The sequence below is a fragment of the Strongylocentrotus purpuratus genome, unplaced genomic scaffold, assembly GCF_000002235.5.
Source record: "Strongylocentrotus purpuratus isolate Spur 01 unplaced genomic scaffold, Spur_5.0 spur5_scaffold_20, whole genome shotgun sequence".
Classification (NCBI taxonomy): domain Eukaryota; kingdom Metazoa; phylum Echinodermata; class Echinoidea; order Camarodonta; family Strongylocentrotidae; genus Strongylocentrotus; species Strongylocentrotus purpuratus.
The window spans coordinates 36122310-36148358 of NW_022145606.1; the positions used below are offsets into that span (position 1 = coordinate 36122310).

At 40.7% G+C, this 26049-nt stretch overlaps 1 protein-coding gene across 2 annotated transcripts in view; it reads left to right on the forward strand.

The window, feature by feature from the left end:
- LOC583722 overlaps positions 1 to 26049 on the forward strand; it is a 39374-nt gene that overhangs the window by 6751 nt on the left and 6574 nt on the right. Inside the window, exons 2-14 of one of the 2 annotated variants that reach the window (XM_030993313.1) lie at positions 10151 to 10295; positions 11345 to 11577; positions 12038 to 12310; positions 12886 to 12929; positions 13168 to 13217; positions 14462 to 14781; positions 15781 to 15910; positions 16482 to 16628; positions 17168 to 17261; positions 18327 to 18583; positions 19247 to 19340; positions 19951 to 20183; positions 20754 to 25573. In XM_030993313.1, the coding sequence (XP_030849173.1) occupies positions 10232 to 10295; positions 11345 to 11577; positions 12038 to 12310; positions 12886 to 12929; positions 13168 to 13217; positions 14462 to 14781; positions 15781 to 15910; positions 16482 to 16628; positions 17168 to 17261; positions 18327 to 18583; positions 19247 to 19340; positions 19951 to 20183; positions 20754 to 25573 (6759 nt within the window). In that variant the 5' untranslated portion in view covers positions 10151 to 10231. Of the gene's footprint in view, positions 1 to 10150; positions 10296 to 11344; positions 11578 to 12037; positions 12311 to 12885; positions 12980 to 13167; positions 13218 to 14461; positions 14782 to 15780; positions 15911 to 16481; positions 16629 to 17167; positions 17262 to 18326; positions 18584 to 19246; positions 19341 to 19950; positions 20184 to 20753; positions 25574 to 26049 lie in introns of both variants that reach the window. The other variant, XM_030993312.1, reaches the window with a different exon arrangement.

The window sequence follows — 26049 nt, forward strand, 5'->3', positions numbered from 1 at the left end:
TGAGAGCAAATTTGTCATAGAATTTTAGCATTTGTTATTGATAAAAAAGTTTATGGAAACGGGACCCTGAACAAGGTACTGTCTGTACCTGTAGGAACATCATAAACCCTTTTGGTTCATCTGTAAACAAAGACACTGTTTACACTATTAGATGAGGGTAATGCACTATACCCAGGCTTGTCTGCATAGAGTAGTCTGATTTCAAAGACCCCATAGTAATCTTGATGCTGTTTAAAAAATTCTTTATTAAAGATGAAGTTGAGTTCTGGTCATGCGATTGCATTGTGAAAGAAACGGTGTGGAATCGACCAGAAAAGGTTGATCATGTAGCATATAAGAATTTGTGTGTATTGCAAGGTTCTGGAAACATCAAAATGGTAAGAAATTTGGCCAAGTCTTGGTAAAGTTCGAACACTGTACACAGAAAGATGTATATGGGACTACACGAACACGTGGCGTAAAAATCCTACCCTGGATTTTTACGATGTTACATCATACATGACATATTTAGAATATGAAGGCATTTGAAGAGCCATGCTTTTCAGGGAACATGTCTTATCTGATGTTCTTCCACACTTGCATAATATTATAAGAATGATAACGCTCACAAATTATTTTTCACCTCTTCCCAGAACTCAACCTTCTCTTTAATGGGTAAATCTATATGTACGTGTAGGTAAATTTGAATAATTCACACTTCATTGTACATATTTTTCTGGAAAATCTGAATTCCTGATTTCTGCATGTGGTAAACTGTTTCAACCTAATTTCTTTCCTCATTTGTGTACATCTGGCCCAAACTCTGTTTTTTTAATACAACATTTAGAAACTTGTTGACTTTTGTATAAAGGCCTACAGTTCATGAAGAAGTATTTAATGGGTATATTTTACATTTTACAAAATTTAATATGCTTTGTTCTTTGAAGTTAATGTTGCATTGACTATTTTCAAAGGATTCTCATAATACATTAGTAACTAGTGTATACTTTTCTTAGAAGGTAATTCAAACTTTTAAATTATTTAAAGAAGAAAAACCAACATACACTGTACATGTAGGTACATGTAGATGTACATAAGTACGTGTAAGGTACATGTACATGTACATACATGTAGTTATTCAGTAGAGGGTGATTTCAACGTATTAAATGTGATTAAATAGTTTTCTTAGCCCCTGTGTATATTTGAGCACTGGTCTGAAAGTCTAGACTACAGATACAAATATACATGTACCCCCTCCTCCCCTCTCTGCTAGAGTGTTTTATTTACTTCATTAACATGTGTACACAAACCAAATAATAAACACCACTCTAGCACTGTATTTGAGAGGGTCACTGTGAAAATCCAAGGCTTTTGTGTCGGAAGTTCAAGAACACCTACAAGTCCAGGGCTACATGTATAATTTTAAAGAGGTTTTTGGTGGTTTAATTCAGTGACTCAATGTTGTATTTGTCAATGGATTGGATGCAAGTTAACAATCTATGGCCCATCATCATTTGTGAATTTGGAACTGGGTGATAAAGACTTGGACCAATCAGTCTCGATCCTTAGCTTTGGAGTTTGTTTGGGCTTGCTAAATGCGTTTTATTTTTGGACCAGAGGAAATTTGAAACTCTTGTGGAAGTTGGAACTGGAAGAGGTCTTGGATTTGGATACATTCTGTTTTGTAATTTGTACACGTACATGTAAGTAGTACCATTTCTTTTAGGGTATGAATAATTTAGTAATTAACTATAAATTACATACAACTCCATCTACATGTAGGCTCTCTTTCTTTAGGACTATATTTTAATGTACTGTGAACGTAGACATGATTTTAAAATTAAAAAAAATATATCATGTGCAACTACAAGGTTATTTGATATATTTGATATTGAATTTTGAATGAACTTTGCTGTTTCTTTGTTTTGCTGATGCAATGGAGAACTTTATAGATTTTTTTTTGTGTTTGTTGTTGTTTTTGATGTTGTTATTATTATTATCATTACTATATTACTATTATTATTTGTTTCCATTTATTATTTTCAGAATACATGTACTGTAACAGCTGTATATTAAAATTGTAAAGTGCCAATAACAATCCTACATGTACTGTTCATGTACATGTACTTTGGTTGAGATGAAGGATTACTTTGAATCTTTATTGCAGCCTGAGATACCGGAACATTTCAGTTTGAGATATAAAGAAAGCGCACAATATCACGATTCTTGTGAAATGAATGAAGACTGCACAACTTTGTATCTGTAGTATTTACATGTACATTATTAAAGCTGGTGTAGCCTATACAAGGAAATACATTCTGCAGATATGAAAGAAGAGGAAGTGGATGTAAAGGGGAAGGGGGGGGGGGGAGTAGGGGGTCAAGTCTATTGAAACGGAAGTACAGTACATACTACAAGCAAGCTCAAAACCCCAAAGAAATGGAACATGTCTTTTTAATAGTTCTCTAACTTTGAACTTGATCTGAATGACCTGGAGGTTCCTTTGTTGCGCAGATCCCTTTCAAAATACTAATTTATACCGACCTACTTTTGATAGTTCCTGTTATTGAAACTTTCTATTCAGGCTTGTACCTTTTTCCTCTTGTATTGTATTAAGAATGGATTGCATTTTGTTTTGAATCCACCCAATTCTTATTCTAAAGCCAAAAATAGGGCAAAATTATAATAGGAGTGAGCTATTGAATGTATGTCAAGTGTTTGTAGATCAAGAGCTTGGTCAGTTCAACTATATTTACAGTTCTGTTGAGTAGAATGTATGGTTTATATTTGCAACAAGATAAAATGCCCCCCCCCCTCATTCACAATGAAATTGTAATCGGCAAGGTCAAGTGAAGTTAGACTACATTGTACATGTACATTGTATTATATCCCCCCCCCTCATTATTCATTCAAGTCTAAATTCTCGACTCAACCAAACATAAAATATTGATTCCTAAACCAAGGAGCTATATGTGTACACATACTACATGTGTATGTTCAGGCCTATACAATCTTAAGGCAAACATAGAAAATAAACCTGAAAATATTATGTGTATACATCCTTTTGACAAGGTCTAGACTATAGACTACACAAGGAAGTGATACTTTTATTACCCTTGTGTAAACTTCAATATTTTCTAAAATATCACGTTGATTATTTATGTTTATGTTTACCAAATCTATTCAATTGAAGGAATTTAGGAATTTAAATTGCTTGTTTAGGCTAGCAGAAAAGTATGCTGATCATTCAATCGTTCTATGCATGAATGATGAAGTTTTCTGAATTCCAGTGGACTTATTGTACATCTTTATTTTATTGTTTTTATTAATGGTAATTCACAGGTTATTTAAAGTACAATACACATTAAATGGATCCCTGACAGAATATTCAAATACCTGTATTAATTTTATGTCATGGATTCATGTACTTGTATAAAAACTCAAACTACACCAACATGAACTTTCTTCTCTTATAAATGTTTTCAACAACAGTGCAAATCATTTCATCCTGGAATAATTGAAACTATTTATAGTTTATGGAAGTACATGTATGAGTGTTTATGAATTATTTTGTTGCCTAGCAACAGTTTGAGGGAAGGGACAATGCAACATATGCCCCAGCAAAGCTTATTTTAGAAAGCAAAGCATGCAAGCATGACACTGTCGCAGTGTCGCTCTATTCAGTGTATCTGTCCTTTCGATCTTCAGAATGGAAAGATTATATTATAGTGGTGTTCCCCCTATACTATGTCCCTTTTGCAGCCAACATCATATTCTGTAGAACTTTGCAGGAATTATTACTTATATTACTGACTTTAATTGGTACCACTTAAGTTGATTTGACAACTAATAATCGTTTTTTCCCACTTAAAGAAATTGTTAAGTCCCCTTTTGGGGGGACATAGTACCTTAAAACTCTTTCCAATTCATGAATATTATGAAACATACACTGTTATGCAATTGTTTATGTATTTAAAGTAATGTAACAGGACCCTTTGTGGAGCTACTGATAGCATGTACATCATTGATAATTACTCATTTAGAAAGGGAACGAAAGTTAATTAATCAATTATTAGCTCGTGATGTAAAGGGGTGCTACAGTATGTTGCTATATCTATTAACAATATAAGCTTCAAATAATACTTCTACACAAAGATATTGCAATTTGAATACCAACTTAGTGAGTAGTAGTAGTACAGTAGAGTAGTTAACGCTTGCACGTGCACTCGCATAGAATGGGACGCACGGAACACAATTAGTCCTACCGTACTTGGTTTCATAGTGTGTCTTTTATATGCAGGGTATTATTACCCTTACTTTTCTTCATATTCCTCATCTGTTTATACCTTCAAATGTTTTTTGTTGCTTTGATATATTTTGTATTTTGGGTTAACCCTTACTGTACTGGGGGGGGGGGGGGGGGGGCCTGGGAGGCCCCCCCTCGACATTTTCGGAGATTGCGCCGCAACCGCTTGAAATTTTGAATTGTTGTTTCATGACTTTTTTTCCTCAAGTCTTACGCACGTTTTGATACCATTTTCGTCGCAATCGGATATACCTGTGAGGTGTTACATAACAATTAGTATGCGCATGTCATCAAAAATATGCTATAATTGCATATATTCATGTACAAGCAGAAATGTGAATACAGGTTTAGATGTATTCCTTCCTAAGTGGGTGATATGAATTGATATCGAATTGCTTTTATATGTTTCTCAAAGTAACTTGATGTATTCCAGAACAAAAGAATACATAAGAAATAAAAACAATAGATATAATAAGAAATAAAAAAAACAATAAAATACATAAGAAAATAAATATTTGAAAATCGCATCAAATTTGCATAAATTATCATTATTAATTACATCAAAATAAATATTTTGTGTTAGAAAAGAAGTTACATATGAATAATGAGTTTCAACATTCAAAAAGTGGAGTTTGACACATTTTCTGTAAAATGCATAAAATTAGCATTTTGCATAATTAATTAGGCTATAACGACAAAAATTTGCATATTCGAAAAAAACTAATTACACCATCTTGTTCGTTACGCAAATATCTACAAACACGCAAATTTTCGTGTTCATCGGACATCCGACGGCCGAGATCATAGGGGGGGGGGCCTCCCAGGCCCCCCCCCCCCCCCCAGTCAGGAGGTGCTCAAAATAGCCCAGTACAGTAAGGGTTAATGGTTCAGAGCATGCATCTTTGTTTTATGAGACATACTGTACATGTAATTGATTTCAGCTGGGTCTGGTTCATACCAGACTATCATTGATCATGCATCTATGCTAATGAGATGGTGTGTCTGTGTATTGTCCATCTGTCTCCCATTGATCACTCACCAGATGGTGATTGCTTCCTTACTAATACCAAAATATGCCCCTCTGTCCTTCTCTACAGTCTACCCACTCTCTCTCTTGCTGTCCCCTTTCTCTCTCTCTTTCTCTCTTCCCTCTCTCTCTCTCTCTCCCTCTTTCTTTCTCTCTCTCTTTCTACTTTTCCTGCCTCTCCTCTCTTCTCTTGCTACCTCTCTCATTTATGTACATTTACCACTCTTTAAACAAAAAGGCAAAAGATAAAAAAGAAAGAAGAGAAAAGCGTTTTATTGGATAAAAACCAACAAACAAATCTGTCTTGCTCTAGACCTACAAAGTAAAAAAAAAAAAAAATGCAAGTCCCTGCCCTACAAGTATGTCTTCATGGATATCTTTTGAAATCATTCTTTTCCCTTACTCTTGTTTTTATCCATCTTTCAGAATTCATCTCTCTCCCCGTGGCTCCCATTTCTCTTCTCTCTCTCTGTCTCTCTCTGTCTCTCTCTCTCTCTGTCTCTCTCTTTCACCCTCTCCCAGTGCCAAATTTGCTCTCAGTCTGTGAATGTAACAGGATACCAAGCATCTGTTGGGACAACAGCGAGCCTATCCAATAAATCTTGAATATTTATATCTCTCTCTCTCTCTCTGTCTCTCCCCAACTCATCATGGCTTTCATCCTTTTTCTCCCAGAGCTAATTGCTGCTCTCTGTCTCTGTCTCTCTGAATGTAACGGGATCCTTAGCATCCGGTGGGACTGTCCAATCAATCTTGAATAGTGAATATTCATATCTTTGCCAAGCAGTCGTGCATCCTCTCTTTCTCTTTCTCTCTCTCTCAGTGCTAATTGCTTTCAGTCTGGATGAAATGGGATACTAGCATCCGGTGGGACAGCATTAAGCCGGTCCAATTAATCCTGAATATTCATATCTGCGCCTACCAGACATGCATCTGCTATCTCTCTCTCTCTCTCTCTCTCTCTCTCTTTCCGTCTGTCTCTCTGTCTCTCCCCCTCTCCTCTCTCTTTCTCTCCTCCCTCTCTCTCTCTCTCTCTCTCTCTCCCTCCCTCCCTCCCTCTCTCTCTACCAGGCATGTGCTGGGTGTTCCACGTGTCTTTGTTTGTCGGCTCTGAGCCTGAGGCGGCTACATGTAGATATGAATTGATTGGGCAATGTGTGCAATTTTTATACTTTGGATCTATAGAGTAGACTATAGATAGGCCTACAAGTACAGTGCAGATGCATTGAAGTTGAACTCTAGCTCTGAATGGAGCTCCATTGTTAAAAACTAAAGAATAAACTGGCTTTAACATGTAAATGTATATACAGTATGTAGTTCACAACTTCACTTGGGTTTATACCATCTGATGATCTGTAAGGAGGAGTGTACCCTTGTATGATATTATTGATACTTTCTGGGAAGCGGCCATGGACCTACTACAAATATAGTGGAGAACATTGTTAGCTGGAATATATATTTGATGTGATTGTGAACTTTATCATATGAAAGAGGAGACTGGAGTTTGATAATATTTGATAGACCTGGATATAATGGAGACATAGTGAAGAACATATAAGCTGTGGAATATATACACCTTTTGGACTCTTACTATCTGAACAGAGGAGAGAATATATTGTTTGATATACTTGAGCTTGCATTAGACTGGAGATCTTGAAATACGACTTGCCGAACATGACCTTTGGTGCAACTTACAATGTGAAAATGCAAATTGCAAGGTACTTATACAAGTAAAGGAATTATATATTGAATTTGTTTTGCTATACATGTATGTAAAGCCGAAGATACATGGCTTAATTATCTTATTGTACATAAAAGATGCATGTAATGATGATTATCTTCTTTTCTTTTAAACATTGACATGTTCACTGTACAAATCTAGTGAGATGAGACAGAGAAAGGGAGAAAGAGAGAGAGAGAGACAGAGAGAGAAAGAGAGGTTATGATTTTTTTTTTTGGGGGGTGGGGGGTGGGTGGGGTAGGAGGAGAGTTCACGGAACATAATAAGGGTTCAGTAAAAAGTGCCATTTATAATTATAACACCAGGTTGAATATATTATTTGTATTTGCATCATTTCTAGATATAAAAATGATGTGAAAATATTTATTCCTTTTCACTTTAGGCTACTGTTCAAACAGTATATGAATCTTGTTTTAAAACAGTTTCAGAACTCAATTCCTTTCCAACAGGAATTCTGTACCGTGCATTTTTAGTTTCAGTCTTCATTTGTGTACCCTGCTGTATAGACCTTCTGTTCTTTCAATCCATGTGTTCTCTGTGGGAGATGTTATCTGGTATCAAATATTTGTGAAATCTGATAAGGCTATAAACTGATGATGATATTCTGTATTAAAGGCATATATTGCTAATAGTAATGGTCATGCTTATTAAAGGAGAATTGATCCTGAAGTCTGAAAAATTAGTGACATTTGGACAATAATGGGACAAATAATATCAAGAGATATTAAACAAAGGGGGGGGGGGGAAGGGTAGGGTGGCAAAGTGCCCCAAGAAAAAGGGAAAGAGATTATTTTAAAAAAAATGTGTGTGTTTTTGTTGGAAGTCAATTCTGGACAATTACATCAGATTACATGGTAAAATGCACATTCTGTCCTGTAAAGTATCCCACAAGCATCTCACATCAGCAATTTGGGGATGCTCATTGGTTCATTGAATACAGCAGTCATGACGAAATCATGCGTACATGTATATTCAACCAATGATCCATAAACATTTTGTCCGGTATCACAAGTAGGTCTACACTGTACATCAAACAGGTACATGCCTTTTAATTTTAAATAGTTGGTGTTAATTTTTAAAGGGACACTAACAGTCCAAATGTACACAAGTCCTGCATCTAAATATTTGCTCATCTCCTAAAGGCTACCCAGTACCCATAATTGTCCTTCGGAGTTACTTGCTGTAGTGCTGGGTGTAGTCTGTCTTGCAGACACAATACTGGGTCTGGACTGAAAGACTGCATGTAGACTTCACTGTCTAATGCTCTACATAGGCTCTGTGTTATAGCAGTAGCTGCTATTTGTATTCAACACAGCCAGGAACTTACTTCATACATACTTTACATGTAATGTAGGGTCAGCTCAAGACTGTCTGGCAAGATTAAAAGATGCTCAATGTACATCGAGTCTGAACCTGTAGACTAGATGTACAGGTAGGTGCTCCTGGCTGGCTAGTAGGGATGCACACAGCCCCCTGCTCGCTGGAAGGTCTTTGTTTACTAGCAAACATTGAATAGGGCTCAGAATACACTCATACCCCATTGTCATTTAGATTAGCTTACAAACCAAAGGCTTTTGTCATCTTTTGTGATGAGGTCTTCTGACTTCCCATCCCATTGTGCTAGTCTTCCATCAGACCTAGATTGTATTCCACGTATACATGTGCAATGTACATGTACACTGTATGTAGGGGAATTAGTCACTGAACTTGTATCAGCGCTGCACTAATCCAACATCATTTAGAAGAAACTGTTTCATCAAACTTCGACAAGGAAGTCTTTACAAAAATCTATTGGCTTACATACATGTATATTATTACAAGATAAAAATGTCAGAAAAGCTGATATTTATTCTGTTCTGAAAATATAATTGCATGGTAGTATAATTGTTCTGTTCTAAAAAAAAAAAAGAGAGAGAGAGAGAGAGAGAGAAAAAGAAAGATAAAGAGAGAGAGATAGAGGAGAGAGAGAGAGAGAAATAGAGAGAGGGAGATAGAGAGAGAGAGAGCGAGGGAGAGAGAGGGTTAAAGGGAGAGATCTATTACCAACCTTTATTTAAAGTATACCGGTATTAAAACACTGCACATTTACACAATCAATCATAAATGTTCAAAATAGAATAACTCTGGAATGGAGCCGTGCTGCATACAATATAGCAAAAAATGTACCAAGAATTTTTGACTTACACATTCCATAATTTACATGTAGCTAGCAAATAGGTGAAATTCCATGCATTTCTTTTCAATATCACATTACCATGGTCGCAGCATGTTCGCTGTGCAGAGTAGGCCAGAGGGCTTGTGTTTTTTATCAGAAAATATTTAATGAGTGAAAAAGTGTCTAAATTATTCACAATTTATGAGGATGATGTAGATCGTATATCATTGTACATGTACATGTATGTACTGTACATGTACGTGTGCTGCACTTTTTATTGCTTTTAATATATTTGTACATATTTGGGGGAACCGCTTTGTGTTTATACTGAAGTAGGCCTAAATGTAAATGTAGGTGTACAGTATTAGAATGCAAACTACTTTTTCATGTATGTGTAAAGTTAATTGTTTCTTTATTTTGTCTTCTGTTAATTGGATTCTTTAATGTAAAATATTAATTGTCAACACTTTAAAAAGGGGTTACAACTAGAACATGGTATATTACTGTTTTTGTTTTTAGCTCCCCAAATGTTTGAATGAACCTTTAAGATGTCCCCACAAGGAAATTTTAACAAGTTTCCCCTCATTTAAATGCAAACACGAATTGAACAGAAATGCATGTCATAAATATTTCATTAAAAAAATATTGTAAACATCAAATGTAAATTGTCCATAGAAATGCATGCATGCATTGTATATTTTAACAAGTTTCCTCTCATTTATAAAATGCAAACACAAATTGAAAAGAAATCCATGTCATAAATATTTCATACAAAGATGTTGTAAACATCACATGTATTGAATTGTCCATACAAATTCATGCATGCATTGTATATTTATGCACAATGGATTATGTGGAACTGGAAGGTGTATATGATGGTATATGTAATCGATGCTGGTTCCACATTTGATGGAAATATTGCATTATTGTGTTTCCCTGCAGGTGATAAGCCTCCAGAGTGATCACAGGTCACCATGGCAATGATAAACAGGTCTACATGTAGTCTCCTTCAAGACTCCCCCAATGTATTCCTACCGCCCACCGTCCACCGCCATGGGGGCAACTGAAGTTATCCGACCTAACTCAGGTGAGTGAAGGAGCAGAGAGAAGGGATGGGAGATGGAGGAGGAGGAGGAGGAGGAAGAAGAGAGGAAGAGATGGAGAGATGTAGAGGGAAAAGAAAGGGAAAGAGCAAGAGAGGGAGAAGGAAGAGGAGAGAGAGAGATAGAGAGTGAAAAAGAGATGGAGAGGGGAAAGAAAGGGAGGGAGGAAGAGAGGCAGTGAGCCCTTTGTCCACTGCCATGGGGGAACTGAAGTTATACGACCCAACTCAGGTGAGTGAAGGAGTAAGGAGGGATAGGAGATAGAGGAGGAGGAGGAGAGAAAAAAAGTAGGGGGGGGGGGTGGGGGTGGTGGGTGGGAGGAGGGGAGGCACAGAGGTGGACAGAGGACGGGGGAAAAGAGGAAAGGAGAGATAGACATGAATAAGTAGGAAAGAAGGAGGAGGAGGAGGAGGAAGAAGAGGAGAAAGAAGAAGAAGAAGAAGAAGAAGAAGAAGAAGAAGAAGAAGAAGAAGAAGAGGAAAAAAAGAGAGAGAGAGAGGGAGAGAGATGTACATGTAGAAGGGAGAAGAGCAGATATTGGTTAAGAGATAGGGTTAAATATGTAATACATAGAGAGGGGAGAGTGACTACATGTACACTGTAGGAGATACATGTAGGGAAGGCTTGCAATCTTTAAATACCGGTATAGCATAATTTCTGTAGCTTAAAACAAAAATATTATAAATTATGACAGGATAAGTTTTGATTGAGAGACATGTGAACATAAAGACAGAAGTTATTACAAAATGTTATAACATGCTTGATAAATTAATTATTATACCAAATTTTTACAATTAGTGTATTACTAGCATGTTAGCATAGTCTCTGATACCAAAAGGTCTTCATTGTACATATCTGTTGCATTGGAAGAAAAGCACACAACAATAAATGAAATTGATGTACAATGTGCCTTTCTTGAAATCTAAAAATTGCCCTGAAAAAAAAAGAACGTTATAGTCTCCACCAAGAAAATTGCACCTTAAGTTCCCAAAGTACTCTTGAATAAACTAACTTTTCAACTCTGTCTTTTCAGGTACCCAACCCCAGGGCCACCGGGGTAGAGTCTCTGGTTCAAGCCCCCTGTCCAGTGCGGGTTCCACCGGCTCCCACCGCAACAAGAAACTCCTGAAGTCTTACCACGACTTCACCATGCAGCTCTTCAGCTCTGGCCAGGGCTCCGGGGAAAACGATAGCCTGTTTGTTGCAGCGGTGCGGAGTGGAGACTATGACAGGGTAGAGAACATACTGCAGAGAAGAAGCCATGAGGTATGAAGTATAATTAGTAGTTGTAGGGGTGGTAGTGGTGGTGGGGGTGGCGGGTGTTAGTAGTGGTAATGATGGTGCTAGTTGTAAATGTAGTGGCAGTGGTAGTGGTACTGGTAGCGGTTGTGGTACTTAAAGTAATAGTGGTAGTAAAAGGGGTAGTGGTAGTGATAGTGGTGGGGGATGCTAGTGACAGTCTGGTAGTTGTAATGGTTTTGGTAATAGTAGTAGAAGTATTGGTAGAAGTATTGAAATATGAGTAATAGAAGTCGTAGTAGAAGTAGTAGTAGTAGTAGTAGTAGTAGTAGTAGTAAAAGTAGGAGTAGCAGTAGTATGAGGAGTCTTGATAGTAGTCGTGGTAGTGGTAAGTTGTGGTAGACTGGGGGTGATGGTACCGGTAGTAAAGTGGGCTTTAACATTTAGGAAACTCTGTAATTCTCTACACTGATTTACATCATTCTAGGTGGTCAACATTGATGCGAGAGATAGAGAAACAGGGAACACTGCCCTCATGTGGGCCGTCCTGACGCGTCACGTCAAGCTCATCCGGCTCCTCCTCAAGTACGGAGCGGACGTGACCCTGCGGAACGCCGCCACGGAGACGGTCCTGGACCTGACAGAGGATCCCCAGATCAGGAAGCTTCTCCTGGACTCGGTCCTGAGGAAGGGTGTCTCTCCAAGGCACCTCCTGCAGGCGGCTTGGCAGGGGAACGTGCTGGTCGTTAGACAGCTATTGGTGAGTGTAACATGTTACTGGGGAGTGTTTCACAAAGACTAAGATCGAAGTTGGACTTAACTATGGCAGCCATTCATGCCACTGGTTGCTCTCACCATTGGTGTCCCAATTATGATCTGTAGACAATTGTTTTCCTTCAATTATGAGCTATCCAAAAATGTAAATTCTGTAGATTTGTGACCATGATTGGTACGTTCCTTGAGAAACCAATGCCAGTATTAGTAAATAATGAGAGAAAATAGTGGCATTAACGGCCTGCCATAGTTAAGTCCCACTTAAAGTCGATCATAGTCTTTGTGAAACACCCCTCTGGTGATGGTGACGACACTTGGCATTATGTAACCAGCCTTACCTACTTCTCATGTGAAAGGTTGATACATGGCTGATAATTTACAACATACGCCAAACCGAAGCATGAGGAGAATTTTGGCCTATTTCGCGAACGCTAGCGTGCTCTGACCGTTAATCAAGTCCATTTGTTTACGTGCAGTTGTCCAAAAGAAATCGTAGATGGCATTAACCGGTATTTGCCATGCTACACCCCCTTTAAGCTTTCTTTTTCATTTATCTTGCAGAATGAAAGTCAGCTCTTGGACATTAACTGTAGGAATGCTGAGGGGTTCACACCTCTCTTACTAGTTACTAGAGATGTGGAGCTATTTGAATCAAGTAAGTATGGCCTTAGAGAGAGAGAGAGAGAGGAATAGAGATAGATATATAGATCCATGTACATAGCTGACTATAGAGAGGGGAGAGGGGGAGGAGGGGAGGGAGGCAGGTAGATGTAGGGAGTGAGGAGGGGAGAGGGAGGGAGGGAGAGAGAGAGGGAGAGAGAGAGAAAGTAGGAATGCTGAGGGGTTCACACCTCTATTACTGGTCACCCGAGATGTGGAGCTATTTGAATCAAGTAAGTATGGCCAGAGAGAGAGAGAGAGAGAGGGAGAGGGGAATAGAGATATATAGATGACTAGAGGGAGTGAAGGAGGGAGGGGGAGAGAGAGAGAGGGAGAGAGAGAGAGAGGAATAGAGATAGAGATAGATAGAGATAGATAGATGACTAGAGAGAGAGAGGGAGGGGTGGGAGAGGGAGGGAGAGAGAGAGAGAGAGGGGGAGAGAGAGAGAGAGAGAGAGGGAGAGGGAGAGGAAAAGAGATAGAGATAGATAGATGATTAGAGAGAGGGGGAGGGAGGGAGGGAGGGGAGAGAGAGAGAGAGAGAGAAAGGAAATTAGGGAGAGAGAGAGGGAGGAAGAGAGAAAGAGAGAGAGAGTGAGAGAGAGAGACGTACAGGCAGACAGACAGGGAGATAATTAAAAAAAAGTCTGCAAGATACTGATGACCGTTCCTCACATCACCTGAGCAATGGTTTATTGTGATTTTATGTCATCAGAGATTAACTACCTTATTTACTGTTCTTTGTACCTTCCCTTGCCATCCTCTCTCTATGCTGGGGTCAATGGTAGAGGTCGGTGCAGTGGGCAGTAGATGAGGAGTTGCGCATTTTCACCCAAACTCACTTTTTGACTCAGGTGGAGTTGAATTCTATTTGAGATTTGGTTTTGCATGTGCATACATTTGTATTAAAAAAAAAAAAAAAAGGTCTGTGACAATACACGTATATACAGTGATTTATAGGTGAGTTATTTATAATATATTTGTACCTATTGTAAAATCAGGGGGTGTTTCACATAGATCCTAAGTTGAACTTATCTCTAAGTTGGACTTAATATTTATGGAAAGCCGTTAGCATCGATGAATATATTTTGTAAAAGTTATTTTAAAAGGCATAAAATGTTGATTCAACTCATTTATATTTTCTATTATCAAGGAGATGGCATGTTCTTGATGTGGAATTTATAAAAAGTCTAAAATACTTGACTTTTTGCTTTTGAAGATATTTTAAGGCTACAAATGGCTCTCCGTAATTTTTAAGTCCAACTCAAAAGTTAAGTTCGACTTAGAATCTTTGTGAAACACCCCCCAGAGAGTCTTGTGGTTGTGAATCTTTGGGAGTGGTTCATACTTTACATGATACCGCTCTTCAGTCGCTGTTATGTTATAACCTGCTGATAAATGGTCCACAAATGATATTGCAATACATGCCTGTTTGAGTATCTAACACATCTATCTTTCCATTGTTTCTGCACCTCAGTTGGATCAGCTTTAGAGTCATACAAACCTCTCGCCGTCATCGAAGAGCTCCTCCGACGTCGAGCCGACCCCATCGCAACCGACCGGGAGAGCCACACAGCCCTACATTACGTCTCGTCCGGCAACTCTCAGCTCTCTGACGAGCTCGCCATCAGGCTCATGCAGATCCCTCTGTTGGCCAATTCTCGTGACGGCCGATCCGTCGCGCCGATCCACGTTGCATCGAAGAGCGGGAGCCTTGACGTGGTGATTGCGCTTTTAGACCACGGGGTCGATGTGAACACGAGGGGTTATGCTGGTTCTACGCCCCTCCATGTTTCGGTGAGCTTACATATTCAAAAAAAGTACTTGTTAGATGCTGCTTATAAGTATCGGCTTGCATGGTGATGTAGATATACAGTAGGCTTGCGGTTTCACCATGTGAGAAAGGGGGGGGGGGGGGGGATTGGGGAGTCCTGAAAAGGACTCTTGGTAATCTTTCTTTCTTGAGTGTGTATAGTCTTGAAAAGGACTGTTGGTGTAGTCTTGAGAGTTCGGAGAGGATGGGTGGTAGGAGTGGCTTGACGTTTTGAACAGGTTGGCTATCCATCGTCAGGAGACTTTTTTTTCTTCTTCAAGACTACACCAACAGTCCTACACACACTCTCTCACATGGTGCAACCGCAAGCCTATTGTATAAGTACTCGTTATTCTTAGTAAGATTTGTTTTTTTCACTATTCAGGATCTTACAAACATTTTGTGCGACTACAAACCTCTCTACCCCCTTCTGATTAGACCACACAGCAAGGTCACTGACAGGTGGCTATCTCATTAACTCAGCTCTCAACTAACATAAGAAAAAGAGGATCACGGGGGACCAACAGGCACTGATTGGGGAAGTTTTCTATGTACAGGCCTGATAAAAAACCCGATTTAAATCGGTTTTCTGATTTTTTTTGATTTTTTTTTATTTAAAAAAAAAAAAAATTTTACCAGATTTTTTCCCCTTCCCTATTTTATCCTGATTTTCCTGATTCCTCCATTATTTTCTCTATTCTTCCCTATTTTGCCCTATTTTTTCCCAAATTTTCTTACTCTTGTTGTTGTTAGATGCCATTTTTTCCCCGCAAATCCTCCTCTAAACCTATTTTTTTTTTAGTGCTCACTATCACCCCTGTATATAGAGGGAGCAAGTAGCTACTAGTAGTACAGTGTGGCTTTAATAGACATGGAGCTAATAGAACCTGTGTGGATGATACTTGTGTACTTAAATTGACCTCTTTGACCTGACCTCATTTTGAACCCTCTGATTTGACCTTTGCATTTGGTTATTGTTTCAGTCACAAGCTGGCCAAATTCAGGTTGCCAACACCCTGCTGAACCACGGAGCTGACATAACTATTGTAGATGATAGCGGTAACACAGCTGTAGACCTGGCTAAGACAAAGAGAATGAAATCTGTTTTAAGAGGTAAGATTTGGTAGATTAAGGTTGACATTTAACCGCATTGATGACCCTCCCATAGCATTTAAGGTAGTCACCCGAATAATCAAAATTGTTTTGAATTGATGCAAAATTAATATCATTGCGAAGGAAAAGCCTTACTGATCAAACATAACAACTTCCCTCTTCAAAATATAGGGCCCGCAGTAATCATCTCTCAAAAATGTAAATATTGAGATCCAGATTTCCTGCCTTCAGTGGTCCTTCGTAGAGCGTCAAGGTTCATGATGTCACATGCGAGAGAAATCTTTTGTAGGCTCTCTTTGTACCAAGTTCTTGAAGAAACAGACGCCACATAATACAATTTAAATATCATTTTGTTCCCACATATTGAATTTATCAGAGCTGACAGCCATTCCTATTTTGGAGGAAGGATTCTTCTTTTTTATTGCCTTCAAATTTTCTTTATGAACCCTTGATTCCTCTCTTTTCTAACGTCTTCTATGTTAAAAAAAAATACCCCCCCCCCCCCAACAAAAAAGATTTGTCCTTTGACCTGACCTTTGAAATTTGACCTATGTCCTTGTGTCACCTGTAGATGCCTGGATGGAGATCACAGACAGCAAGCATGCCGAGGTGCTGAGTCCCGTCAAGCCCCCGTCTCGCATGGAGGATCGTAGCCCCCGCCAAACCAGGGTGCACAGCCTGACATCATCGACCTCGCCACCACACGATGGCCTTGGGAGTAAGTGACCTCTGTGTTGCAACCCTCCTATCTCAACCTGCTCTGTCTATCCGTTTGACCTGTAATGTTGGTATTAAAGGCATCGTTTAACAAAGTTAAATCTGAGATGCATGGCCCTACGTGTTATCAGTGTCTGTGATATGGTGTAATATTGAAGCCCTGAAAAAATTTCGCTTCAAAATGATCATGAAGTGCCTCAAAAAAGTAAAACAACTTTGAGTGACCGGTTTTACCACACTCAATTTCCCCAGTAGACTGTTGTGTTATAAAAAACGTTAGGAAAACATAACATTTGATTTCGATTTCCAATCATAAATATCTTGATAATCAGACATGGGGTTCCCGACTGACCTAAATTTTAATAATTATCATTGCAGCATGAGCTAAATCCAGAATTTTGTTTCAGAATCTGAGACAAAGTTACCGGATCCCTTTAATGACAAGTAACTTTAAAGGAATAGTTTACTGACTGTTGTGCATTTGTATTTAAACTAACCCTTCCTTTTGATCTGTTTAATTTTATTCATGTCTCGTCTTAGAACGGATGATGCAGAAATTTGCTGATGCCCATAAGACACTTCAGGAGGAGGAACAGATGTTGAAGGACATCGAAGCCGGGCGCTTCACCCCTGGGTAAGTCTTCTTCATCTCTTCTTCTTCTTCTTCTTCTTCTTCTTCTTCTTCTTTTTCTTGTTTTTGTTGTTGTTGTTGTTGTTGTTCTTCTTCTTGTTCTTCTTGTTCTTCTTGTTCTTGTTTTTGTTGTTCTTGTTGTTGTTGTTGTTGTTCTTCTTCTTTTCCTTCTCCTTCTCCTTCTCCTTCTTCTTCTTCTTGATGTCTATTTCTTCTTTTCTCTTTTCCCCTGTCCTCTCTCCACCCCTGTGCCTCCCCACCCCCTTTGTTTCTCTCTCTCTCTCTCTCCCTCTCTCTCTCTCTTTCTCTCTTTCTCTCTTTTCTCTCTCCTCTCCTCCTCCTCCTCCTCTATCTCCCATCCCTCCTTACTCTTTCACTCACCTGAGTTGGGTCGTATAACTTCAGTTGCCCCCGTGGCAGTGAACAAAGGGCTCACTCCCTCTCTTCCTCCGTCCCTCCCTTTCTTTTCCCTCTCCATCTCTTCCTCTCTTCCTCCTCCTCCTCCTCGTATATCTCCCATCCCTCCTCTCTTCTCCTTCACTCACCTGAGTTGGGTCGTATAACTTCAGTTGCCCCCATGGTAGTAGAAAATGGGAGGTAGGAATACAGTGGGAGAGTCTTGGAGGAGACTAGACTATGATCCACTACAATGTTTGACATTCACCCAAGTCTTTCATTCAAGAATGCGAAATCTTGTGATACGACTACCAATCAAAAGTCCACTGACCTGACAAAAATGTAGAAAAATATTTGTATTGAAAATTACTTTTTGTTTGTAAATTTATGTGGCTCATTCATTTGCCCCAAAGTTTATGTACAAAATTCATTTGGAAAATACAATCCATAAATGATTACCTGTTTTTGTAATTAATCTATAAAATACTCTTTTTGCCTGAATCTTTGTTAATTATTTTTTAAAGAGGTATAATATAAATTTCTACAAAACCCTGTTTAGTATATTTCAATTTCAATTTCACCTAACCATACTGAATGAACAATTTCAATTGGGTATTCAGTAGTATGAATAGTTTTCCATAGTGCTGATTTTCCACAATTCTTTCTTTCCAGACTTCATACAAGGACCCTCAGCCTCCTACGTCTCCCCTCCCGCAACTCTCCCCTCCCCTCCTCCACCAACCGCACCCCTGCCCCTCCCAAGACACCCCGGGTCCTCGACCCCCTCTCAAGCCCCGCCTCCAAGACCAAACACTCTGAAGGTCAAGGGTCGAAGAAGCCGCGCAGGTCGCTGACCTTCTCCGGTCGGGTCAATAGTGCGTCCAAGGAGCAGAGGTCAAAGGGTCATAATAGGCTTGGAAAGACGAAATGTAAGTGGATGCTTATTAGTTCCTGTATCCTCGTTGTGTATATGTTTATATACTCATCCTTTCTTGTTGCATTTGCTTATCCTTTCAAAAGAAAAGGCCTGTTCACTAGTATGAACCAGGCTTGGTTAATGTGGTGCACAACTTTGAATTACACAGCTTTATACAACAAATTTACAGTGTATGCGCTTGGAGAGCAAAATACTTGGTCCGTTTTATTTACTAATGTAAAGCGCTTTGAGCATGCTTATGTAAAGGCGCTATATACATATCAATATGTATGTATGTTTGTAGGTATGTATGCTTAAGTTTATTAACGCTTTGCAAGACCATTTGAACAAATTTTTAGTTATTTTAATTCATTAGCCAGATTGCAGGTTGCCTATATATGTATTTACTTTTAGTTTTGTTTTAAAATACAACCATCTTGCAAGTGCAACTGTTGAATGTTAATTCATCTATCAGTAGATGGAACTATTAATTAGTTGAGGGAGAATTGTTTGATCTTGTGTAATGTTGTGTAGTTAAACATGTAAACTGTATGTGAGGTAGCTTCAAACAATCAATAAATTTGACACGTTTCAAGTGCATTAACGTAGCAGCCAATTCAAAGAATTTCTTGTATCACTTGACCCCTGTTATCGACCTTTGACCTTTGTTTTACAGCTGATCCTACCGGTCAACAGCTAAGTGGTGATGGATCTCAGATACCTGTCACTGTGGTTGGCCTGGACCTCGATGATAGCCTTAGGGATGTCAGGTAAGAATAAGTCCAGGACCAGGTCCAAGAGCCTGTACTGGATAGTAGACCAAGACCAGATTATAGGGACTAGACTGTATTCTATACCTAGGTGGTGATTGGCCACAAATACCAGTCACTGTGATGGACTTAGACCTTGGTCATAGCCTTAGGGATTCAGGTAAAAAGAGGGACAGGTCTAAGGATATGGAATGTCTACTAGTCTTAGATGGTGATTTGTCACAGATAAGAGTGGGACCAGATCTAAGCGAACAGACTATATTCTAGATCAATTGAAAAATCACCATGAAATCATGTAAGTGTCACCTCATGTCAATGAAGTTTTTGTATGTGTCGAAAATTACACTCTATCAACTTTTTGTTTTTGTTTTATCATGGCACTGATCAGTATTTTGTAAAAGCACTTAATAAAAATCAATTATTATTAAGCTTTACATCTGTATCATCATGTATTAGTCAAAACATATTCTTTCACATGATTAGTAATAAGATCTTCGATTTCATTTTTGAGAGGGGGGCGTTTCCGAAACTGGTCTATACCTTTGATAAGAAACAATTATAATAATTGAACATTTACTAACAGAATTATATTATTTCTTTTGTTCTTCAGGTTCCAGCGTATACTTCCCCCAGGTGTCAGGCAGCCTGATCGTCACTCATCCACGCAGAGCGACTCGTCACTTAGCAGACCTAGAGGGGGCCCTTCCACCCAACATCGTTCGTCGGATCCGAGCATCTCGGACGTCGCCAAGGTGTATCAGACGTTCTGTAACAAAGATATATCGACCAGTCCTGCGTTGGCGCACACTCCTTCTATACGCACGTCACAACTCCTAAACCTTGGTAAGTGTATTTGAAATTTGGTGAGTTTCTGTAAAGCCCCACTGCACTACTTACAGCTACTTGCGCCCTCTATATAGCAAACAATGCCTAAGCTGTACTCGTTGGTTTCCCATGGTCCCCTTTTTCTTATGTTAATTGAAAGCTGATTTGATGAGATAACTCTCTGTCAGTGACCACGCAGGCAGGTCTAATCCCTCCTGGCCAAACTAGTGCAGTGGGGCTTTAAGGAGCTGGGGAAGCTGTAGGTTGCAAAAGCTGAGCCATCTTTTGCCATTTTTAAACTAATATTTCAGAAGTAATTCTGGTTGGGACTAAATCTAAACCTGTAACTGAATTTCAAACTTTCATGTCGAATTCAAATCCTGTCACTTGTACAAGTATGTTAAAACACTTGGCTTTGTGAATCCCCTTGCAGTAGATGCATGAAAATACTAAAATATTTGTGTCTTTTTTAAGGAAGAAGCAAGCAGGCCTAGAATGCAAATTTAAAATAGTCTAATCCTTGTCGGAATGTCATTTGATGAAAACAGTATGCAAATCTATAATATCAACTTTTATTTTTCCCCTCAGAACAAATGCATTTGAGGCTGACAACTCCAAGTCCGAACCCTGAAGCTTCAAGTCTATACCCAACCTCACGCAGTATCCTTCCCCTCTCACCAGGGAACTTTGGTGACAACCGCCAGCTCCAGGAAACCATCTTTGAGTTCGAGGATGAGAACGGTGAGGATGAGGGCGAGAAGGATGGCAAGAATGAGATGCAATCCCTGAGACTGAGCTTGGAAGATGAAGTGGACGAGGAGGAGAGTAGAGGGCAGCAGGGTGTGCTCCAGAATCGCAGCGTCATGTTCAACATTGAAGCCAGCCGCGTGAACCCCCTCAAGGACAGCTCTGACTCTGGTCAGGGATCGTCCAGGTCGACTGTGAGTCACACCTCCTCCGCAGCGAGCCTCGTCATGTCGAGCCCAAGCCCGCAACTCGAACTCGATCGCAAGGAAGTAGCGAAGAACCGCTTGGGGATCAAGATGACACCCTCCGCCACCAATGTTCTGGATGAAAGGATCGCTCTGTTTCAGAGGGCGAAGATGAGGCTTCCCAGCCTAGGTCGGGCCTCTCCGGCCGTCAACCAGTCTCAAGCACATAGGTCAAAGCGACAAACAAGCGAAGAGTGCTTATCCGTTCTTTCCATGTCCTCAATCAGTGCCGTCATGTCTTCAGAGGCTGTGGATTCCAATGATACAGCCAAGGAGGATGGACAGAGGAAATCTTCAACGATCGGTGATGACCTTGATAAAAACTTACAGGGTTCGCAAAATAGTTCAAATCGGCAGGGTGGGAAACGGAAGATATCTCTTGAGGACAATTCCATGTTGCTTGGTACAAGGAAACAATCAGCATCTTCCCCAGATGATCATCCAGTTGGTGCCAGTCAGTCCAGTACTTCGTCACCCTTTTCAGGTGGCAATGTGACGACAGCTGTAGGAAAGGACAATGAGCTACTATCTAGAGACAATACGGCTGAGAAGACATCAAAGAGAAACACGGCCCTTGTGACACCGCTATGTGCCACCAAAGGGAAGGTGACTCCCACAAGCCATTCCACAAAATCTTTACCCCATCAGAAAACGGCACCAAACTTTACTTGTAAGAAGGCACAACTATCGGGAAACACTGTGAAAAAAATGGCTGATAAGACCTTGAAGGCTCAACCTCCAGTACCTGGAACACAACGTGGCGTCCAGGAAGAGAAGAACTCGACCCTTGTTGGTGTCTCAAAACCTGTTATTCGGACATTAGAAGTCTTGCCTGTTGCCAAAGTAGAATCTAAATCGTCTGGAAGAAATTCTGAAAAGGACACCCGTAAGGTTGACAATCGGGAAAGCTCAAAGATAGATGAGTCTGTTGTTAAAACAGAAGTGAAAGTTGGAACTCCGATTGAGAAATCATGTACGAGCAGTGGGACTAAAAAGGTCAAAGTAGAGACCAAAAGTGTGATAGCAAGCAAGGGAAAGAACGCAACATTGACAAGTAAAGGGAGAAAGGAGAAGAAAGCATCGGATCTTGTAAAGCTGGCCCCTAACCTTGCAAATAAAAAGGCTTGTGTAAAGACAGATAAACAGACTGTTACTTCGAAACCGCAGAGAGAGCCTGATGTGAAACCTGAAGGGAAATGTGCAATAAGTGTGAGGAAAGGTGCTGCAACTGCTGTTGACACAGTGGGAAGTAAAACCAAGAATGACCAGGGTAAAGCGAAAACAGGGAAGAAAGATGCTGAAGAGAAGAAGGTGATCACTTGGAGAATATCATGCGATGATGATGATGATTCGTCCGAATCGGACTTTGATAATGAGGATCAAAGATTTGTGGAAGAGATGCCTGTGACAGCGAGAGATTGCAAAGGGCAGAAGGAAGGGAGGAAAGGAAGTACGGTTCCTCCTTGCACAAAGACGGATGACTTTGAGGAGCTTGTAGAGAGTAGTGACGCTGAGGAAGTTTTTGAGGAAGTGGTCTTCAGCGATGAAGAGGATACACCTACAGACCTTGGTAAAGCAAGGACAAAGCAGATCAAGGATCCGTCTAAGGCATCGTCAAAGCACCAGAAGACATCGGTGCCACAGGGAACCAAAGTGGTCTTAGAGAAATCCTCAGCCAAACCTCGAACAGTCAAGAAACCAACACCTGGTGCCCAACAGCAGAAGAGCGTTGACAGGGAATCTGTGAAAGGAAAGGGAACCTTTGTAAAGAAGCCTGTGAAGGAGGATGCGCATGAGTCGGGCAACAGCAAGGTAGCTTCAAAAGGTGTTCCTGTGAAGAAGATTATGACCAGGGAACCTCGACCAACTAATGAGACAAATCCAAAAAAGGTGGGAGAGAAGAGCAACTTGACCATTTCAAATCGAAAGCCTTCCAATGGGTCAACAAGTGAGACAGAAGTTACCAAAGTGAAGCCCTCAGTGAGTAGCAATGTGACTGCTTTGAAGCAAAAGCCTGCTGAGGGTTTGAGAAATAGTAAAAGTGAAGGGAAGGAGTTAGACAGCAATGAGAAGGCCATGCCTAAAGCTGCTTCAAAACAGCTTCATTTGAAGAATGCAGCATCGCCAGCGAAGGTTGAGAACAGTTCTCAAAATATAAATGAAGAAAACAAGCTAGGTGCTACAGAGAAGAGGACTGTTGTTTCAATAGATAGTAGTAAGAAAGATATTGTAATCTCAGCTGGAAATATAGGGATAGGTACTATGTTAGCAAATTACACCCAAGAAGTCTCTCCAAAGGTATTAGATGAGAGTTCAAAGGTCAATCCTGCAGGCCAGGACTACATTGACCCTGCGGTGAAGTTAGTAACATCAGAGCAAAGTGAGGACATTCATCTGAACCCGACCAGTCCGAGAGAGCCGAAACCTGGCAACAATTCTTTCAGGAAAGGGAAGTACAAGTCTCCAGACACCTCACCACGTGACATGGCCGGGCCAAAGGTCATTGGGACAGAAAAGAAGACTGTCCGTGATCCGATGGCTGCAAAGCAGTCACCAGTGATCATGGACATCGTGGAGATGTTCAAACAGGCCACTTCTGGTACCTCTCCGGATGTCAAAATAGAAGTCTTGGGAAAGATCAAAGATCGTGTTGCAAGCGTTAAGGGCCCTGTTAAGAAGCTGGTGAGGAACGTTCCGAAGAAGGTTTCAGGCACTTTGCTAGCGAAAGGAAGCAAAGGAAAGGCAAAGGACAGAGTAGGCAGTGGTGGGAAGAGCAAAGGGAGAGTAGGAAGCGGAGGAAGTAGGGGCGGTGAAGGGTCAAAGGTCAGCAAAAAGACAAAGAAATCAAGTGTCAGGACAAAGTCAAAGAAGAAAATGAAGGATATTAATTACAGCTTGGTGCCCGAGTCAGAGCAAAATACTACTGCCTTCATCACAGGGCAAGGTTGGAGCATCAAGACTTCACGCAACGAGAACGATGATGTTTACATCCAGGAAGGTAACCAGGACGATTCTTCTGATGAGGATGTTGGAAATCTTGGAGAAGTGCAGCTCAGCCCGCACAACTCGTTAAAGTTGGATGAGCTAGTCGTACTGAGATCCATATCCCTGGAAGAGAAGAAGAACCTGGTGAACATTTTGAGCCCTCTTGAGATGAACGCTCCTTTCTTTATTCCAGACACCATGGGAACGATCAAGGAGTTTGCTGACTCTCTCAAAAGCACCTCATCCTCAGAGATGAGTGCTGCAAAATCTGTGTTGAGGGAAAATCCTTCCAGTTCTCAGGGACAAGACAATGTGGCTGTAGATGGAAATGCAGGATCAGGGGAAAGGTCTGGGACTCATGCGGAGCCTGATCAGATGGATCTTGATCAAGCAAAGGAGAGAGATCCTCCAGTGCCAGATGTTCGGGTGAGGAAGAGTAGTTCCCAGATGGGCGATGACCTCAATCACCCTGACCAAGACAGTCGGAGCCTAGGCCTGACTGGAGAGCTGTCAAGCTATGAAACCAATCCTGACCTGCTCAAGGTCTTCCGTATCAGGGATCACTACGAGACTCCGTCTTCTCAAGGTTCGCGTCGGACTTCTATGACCTCTATGACCTCGGACGAGGAACAGGTCCGTGAACATCTGAGCTTGATTCTGAACAAACCGGACAGTGGGAGTGATGCCAATGAGGAAGCGTCACCAGGACAGAGGAGCCAGCTGAAGGTCAACGTCCTCAAGAAGAAGCCGCCACTTCCTAAATTACTCCAGCAGCACCAGATCCAGTCTTCCAAGAGATCTAGCCCAAGGCGAGCAAGTGAACCAAACTTCCCACCTGCGGATGCAGACAGTGCATCCTCTCCTGGAACTCCTGTCAACAAATCTGCCCAGAAGAGGGAAGAGAACAAGTCCCAAGTGTCTACAATCAAGAACAGTCTTCCAGATAAGAAGTTCAGTCCTCCCTCATCTTCAGTCAAGAAAAGGCGTGGCAAATCACTTGGAGATGCACAATCAGAGCCACCCGTCTTAGATAATCGTCCAAGTCCCAGTAGACCTGGCATTCCGACAAAATCCCCAATCTTTGAGGTAGATGGACACCAGGATTCAGCAGACGATGATTTTGTTGAAGAGGAAGAGCCTCTGACCAGACACGTCCAGACGTTGACAGAGAAGACACTCCAGGAGTTTAAAACCATCGCACAATCTCTTGATTCCACCACGACATCGGTCATCCATACCAGGCCTCCATCGTCCGTCGGTGGGCAGTCCGTCCATACCGCCCGAAGCTCGGTGAGGAGCATGTCTCCTAGTGCTGGGGATGTCATCAATGTCCAAGGGGGTGACCAGGATGAAAGGGAGTTCTTGAACCAGAGCATCGCTCTGTCGGAAACAAGCAGTGAGGTCTTCAGGGATTTCAATGATACCGGAGAGGTGAGTCACAAACAAACCAATCATACTGTACAAAATTAACTGTTCGGCCTCTTACATACAAAGTTATGGCACACCTAAGAATGCTCTTAACTCGCAATCTTCATGCACAACAATATTAAGCTTTCTCTTAAAGCCCCACTGCACTACTTATAGCTATTTGCACCCTCTATGTGGCCAAACAATGCCTAATCAGTGACCATTGGTCCTCCATGGTCCCCTTTTTCTTAATAATTGAGAGCTGATTTGATGAGATAACCACCTGTCAGTGACCTTGCAGGGAGGTCTAATCCCTCCTGGCTAAACTAGTGCAGATGGGCTTTAAGAGTACTGGTAGGCGGGAGATACATAGGTACTACTTGAGAATGCACAGTGGCTCAGTGGTAAGAGCGGGAGGTCCTGGGTTCGAAACAAAGTTGATGTGCTAGTGCCTTTGATAAGGCATTAATCCTCATTACCAATTCCCTTGGAGAGGACTT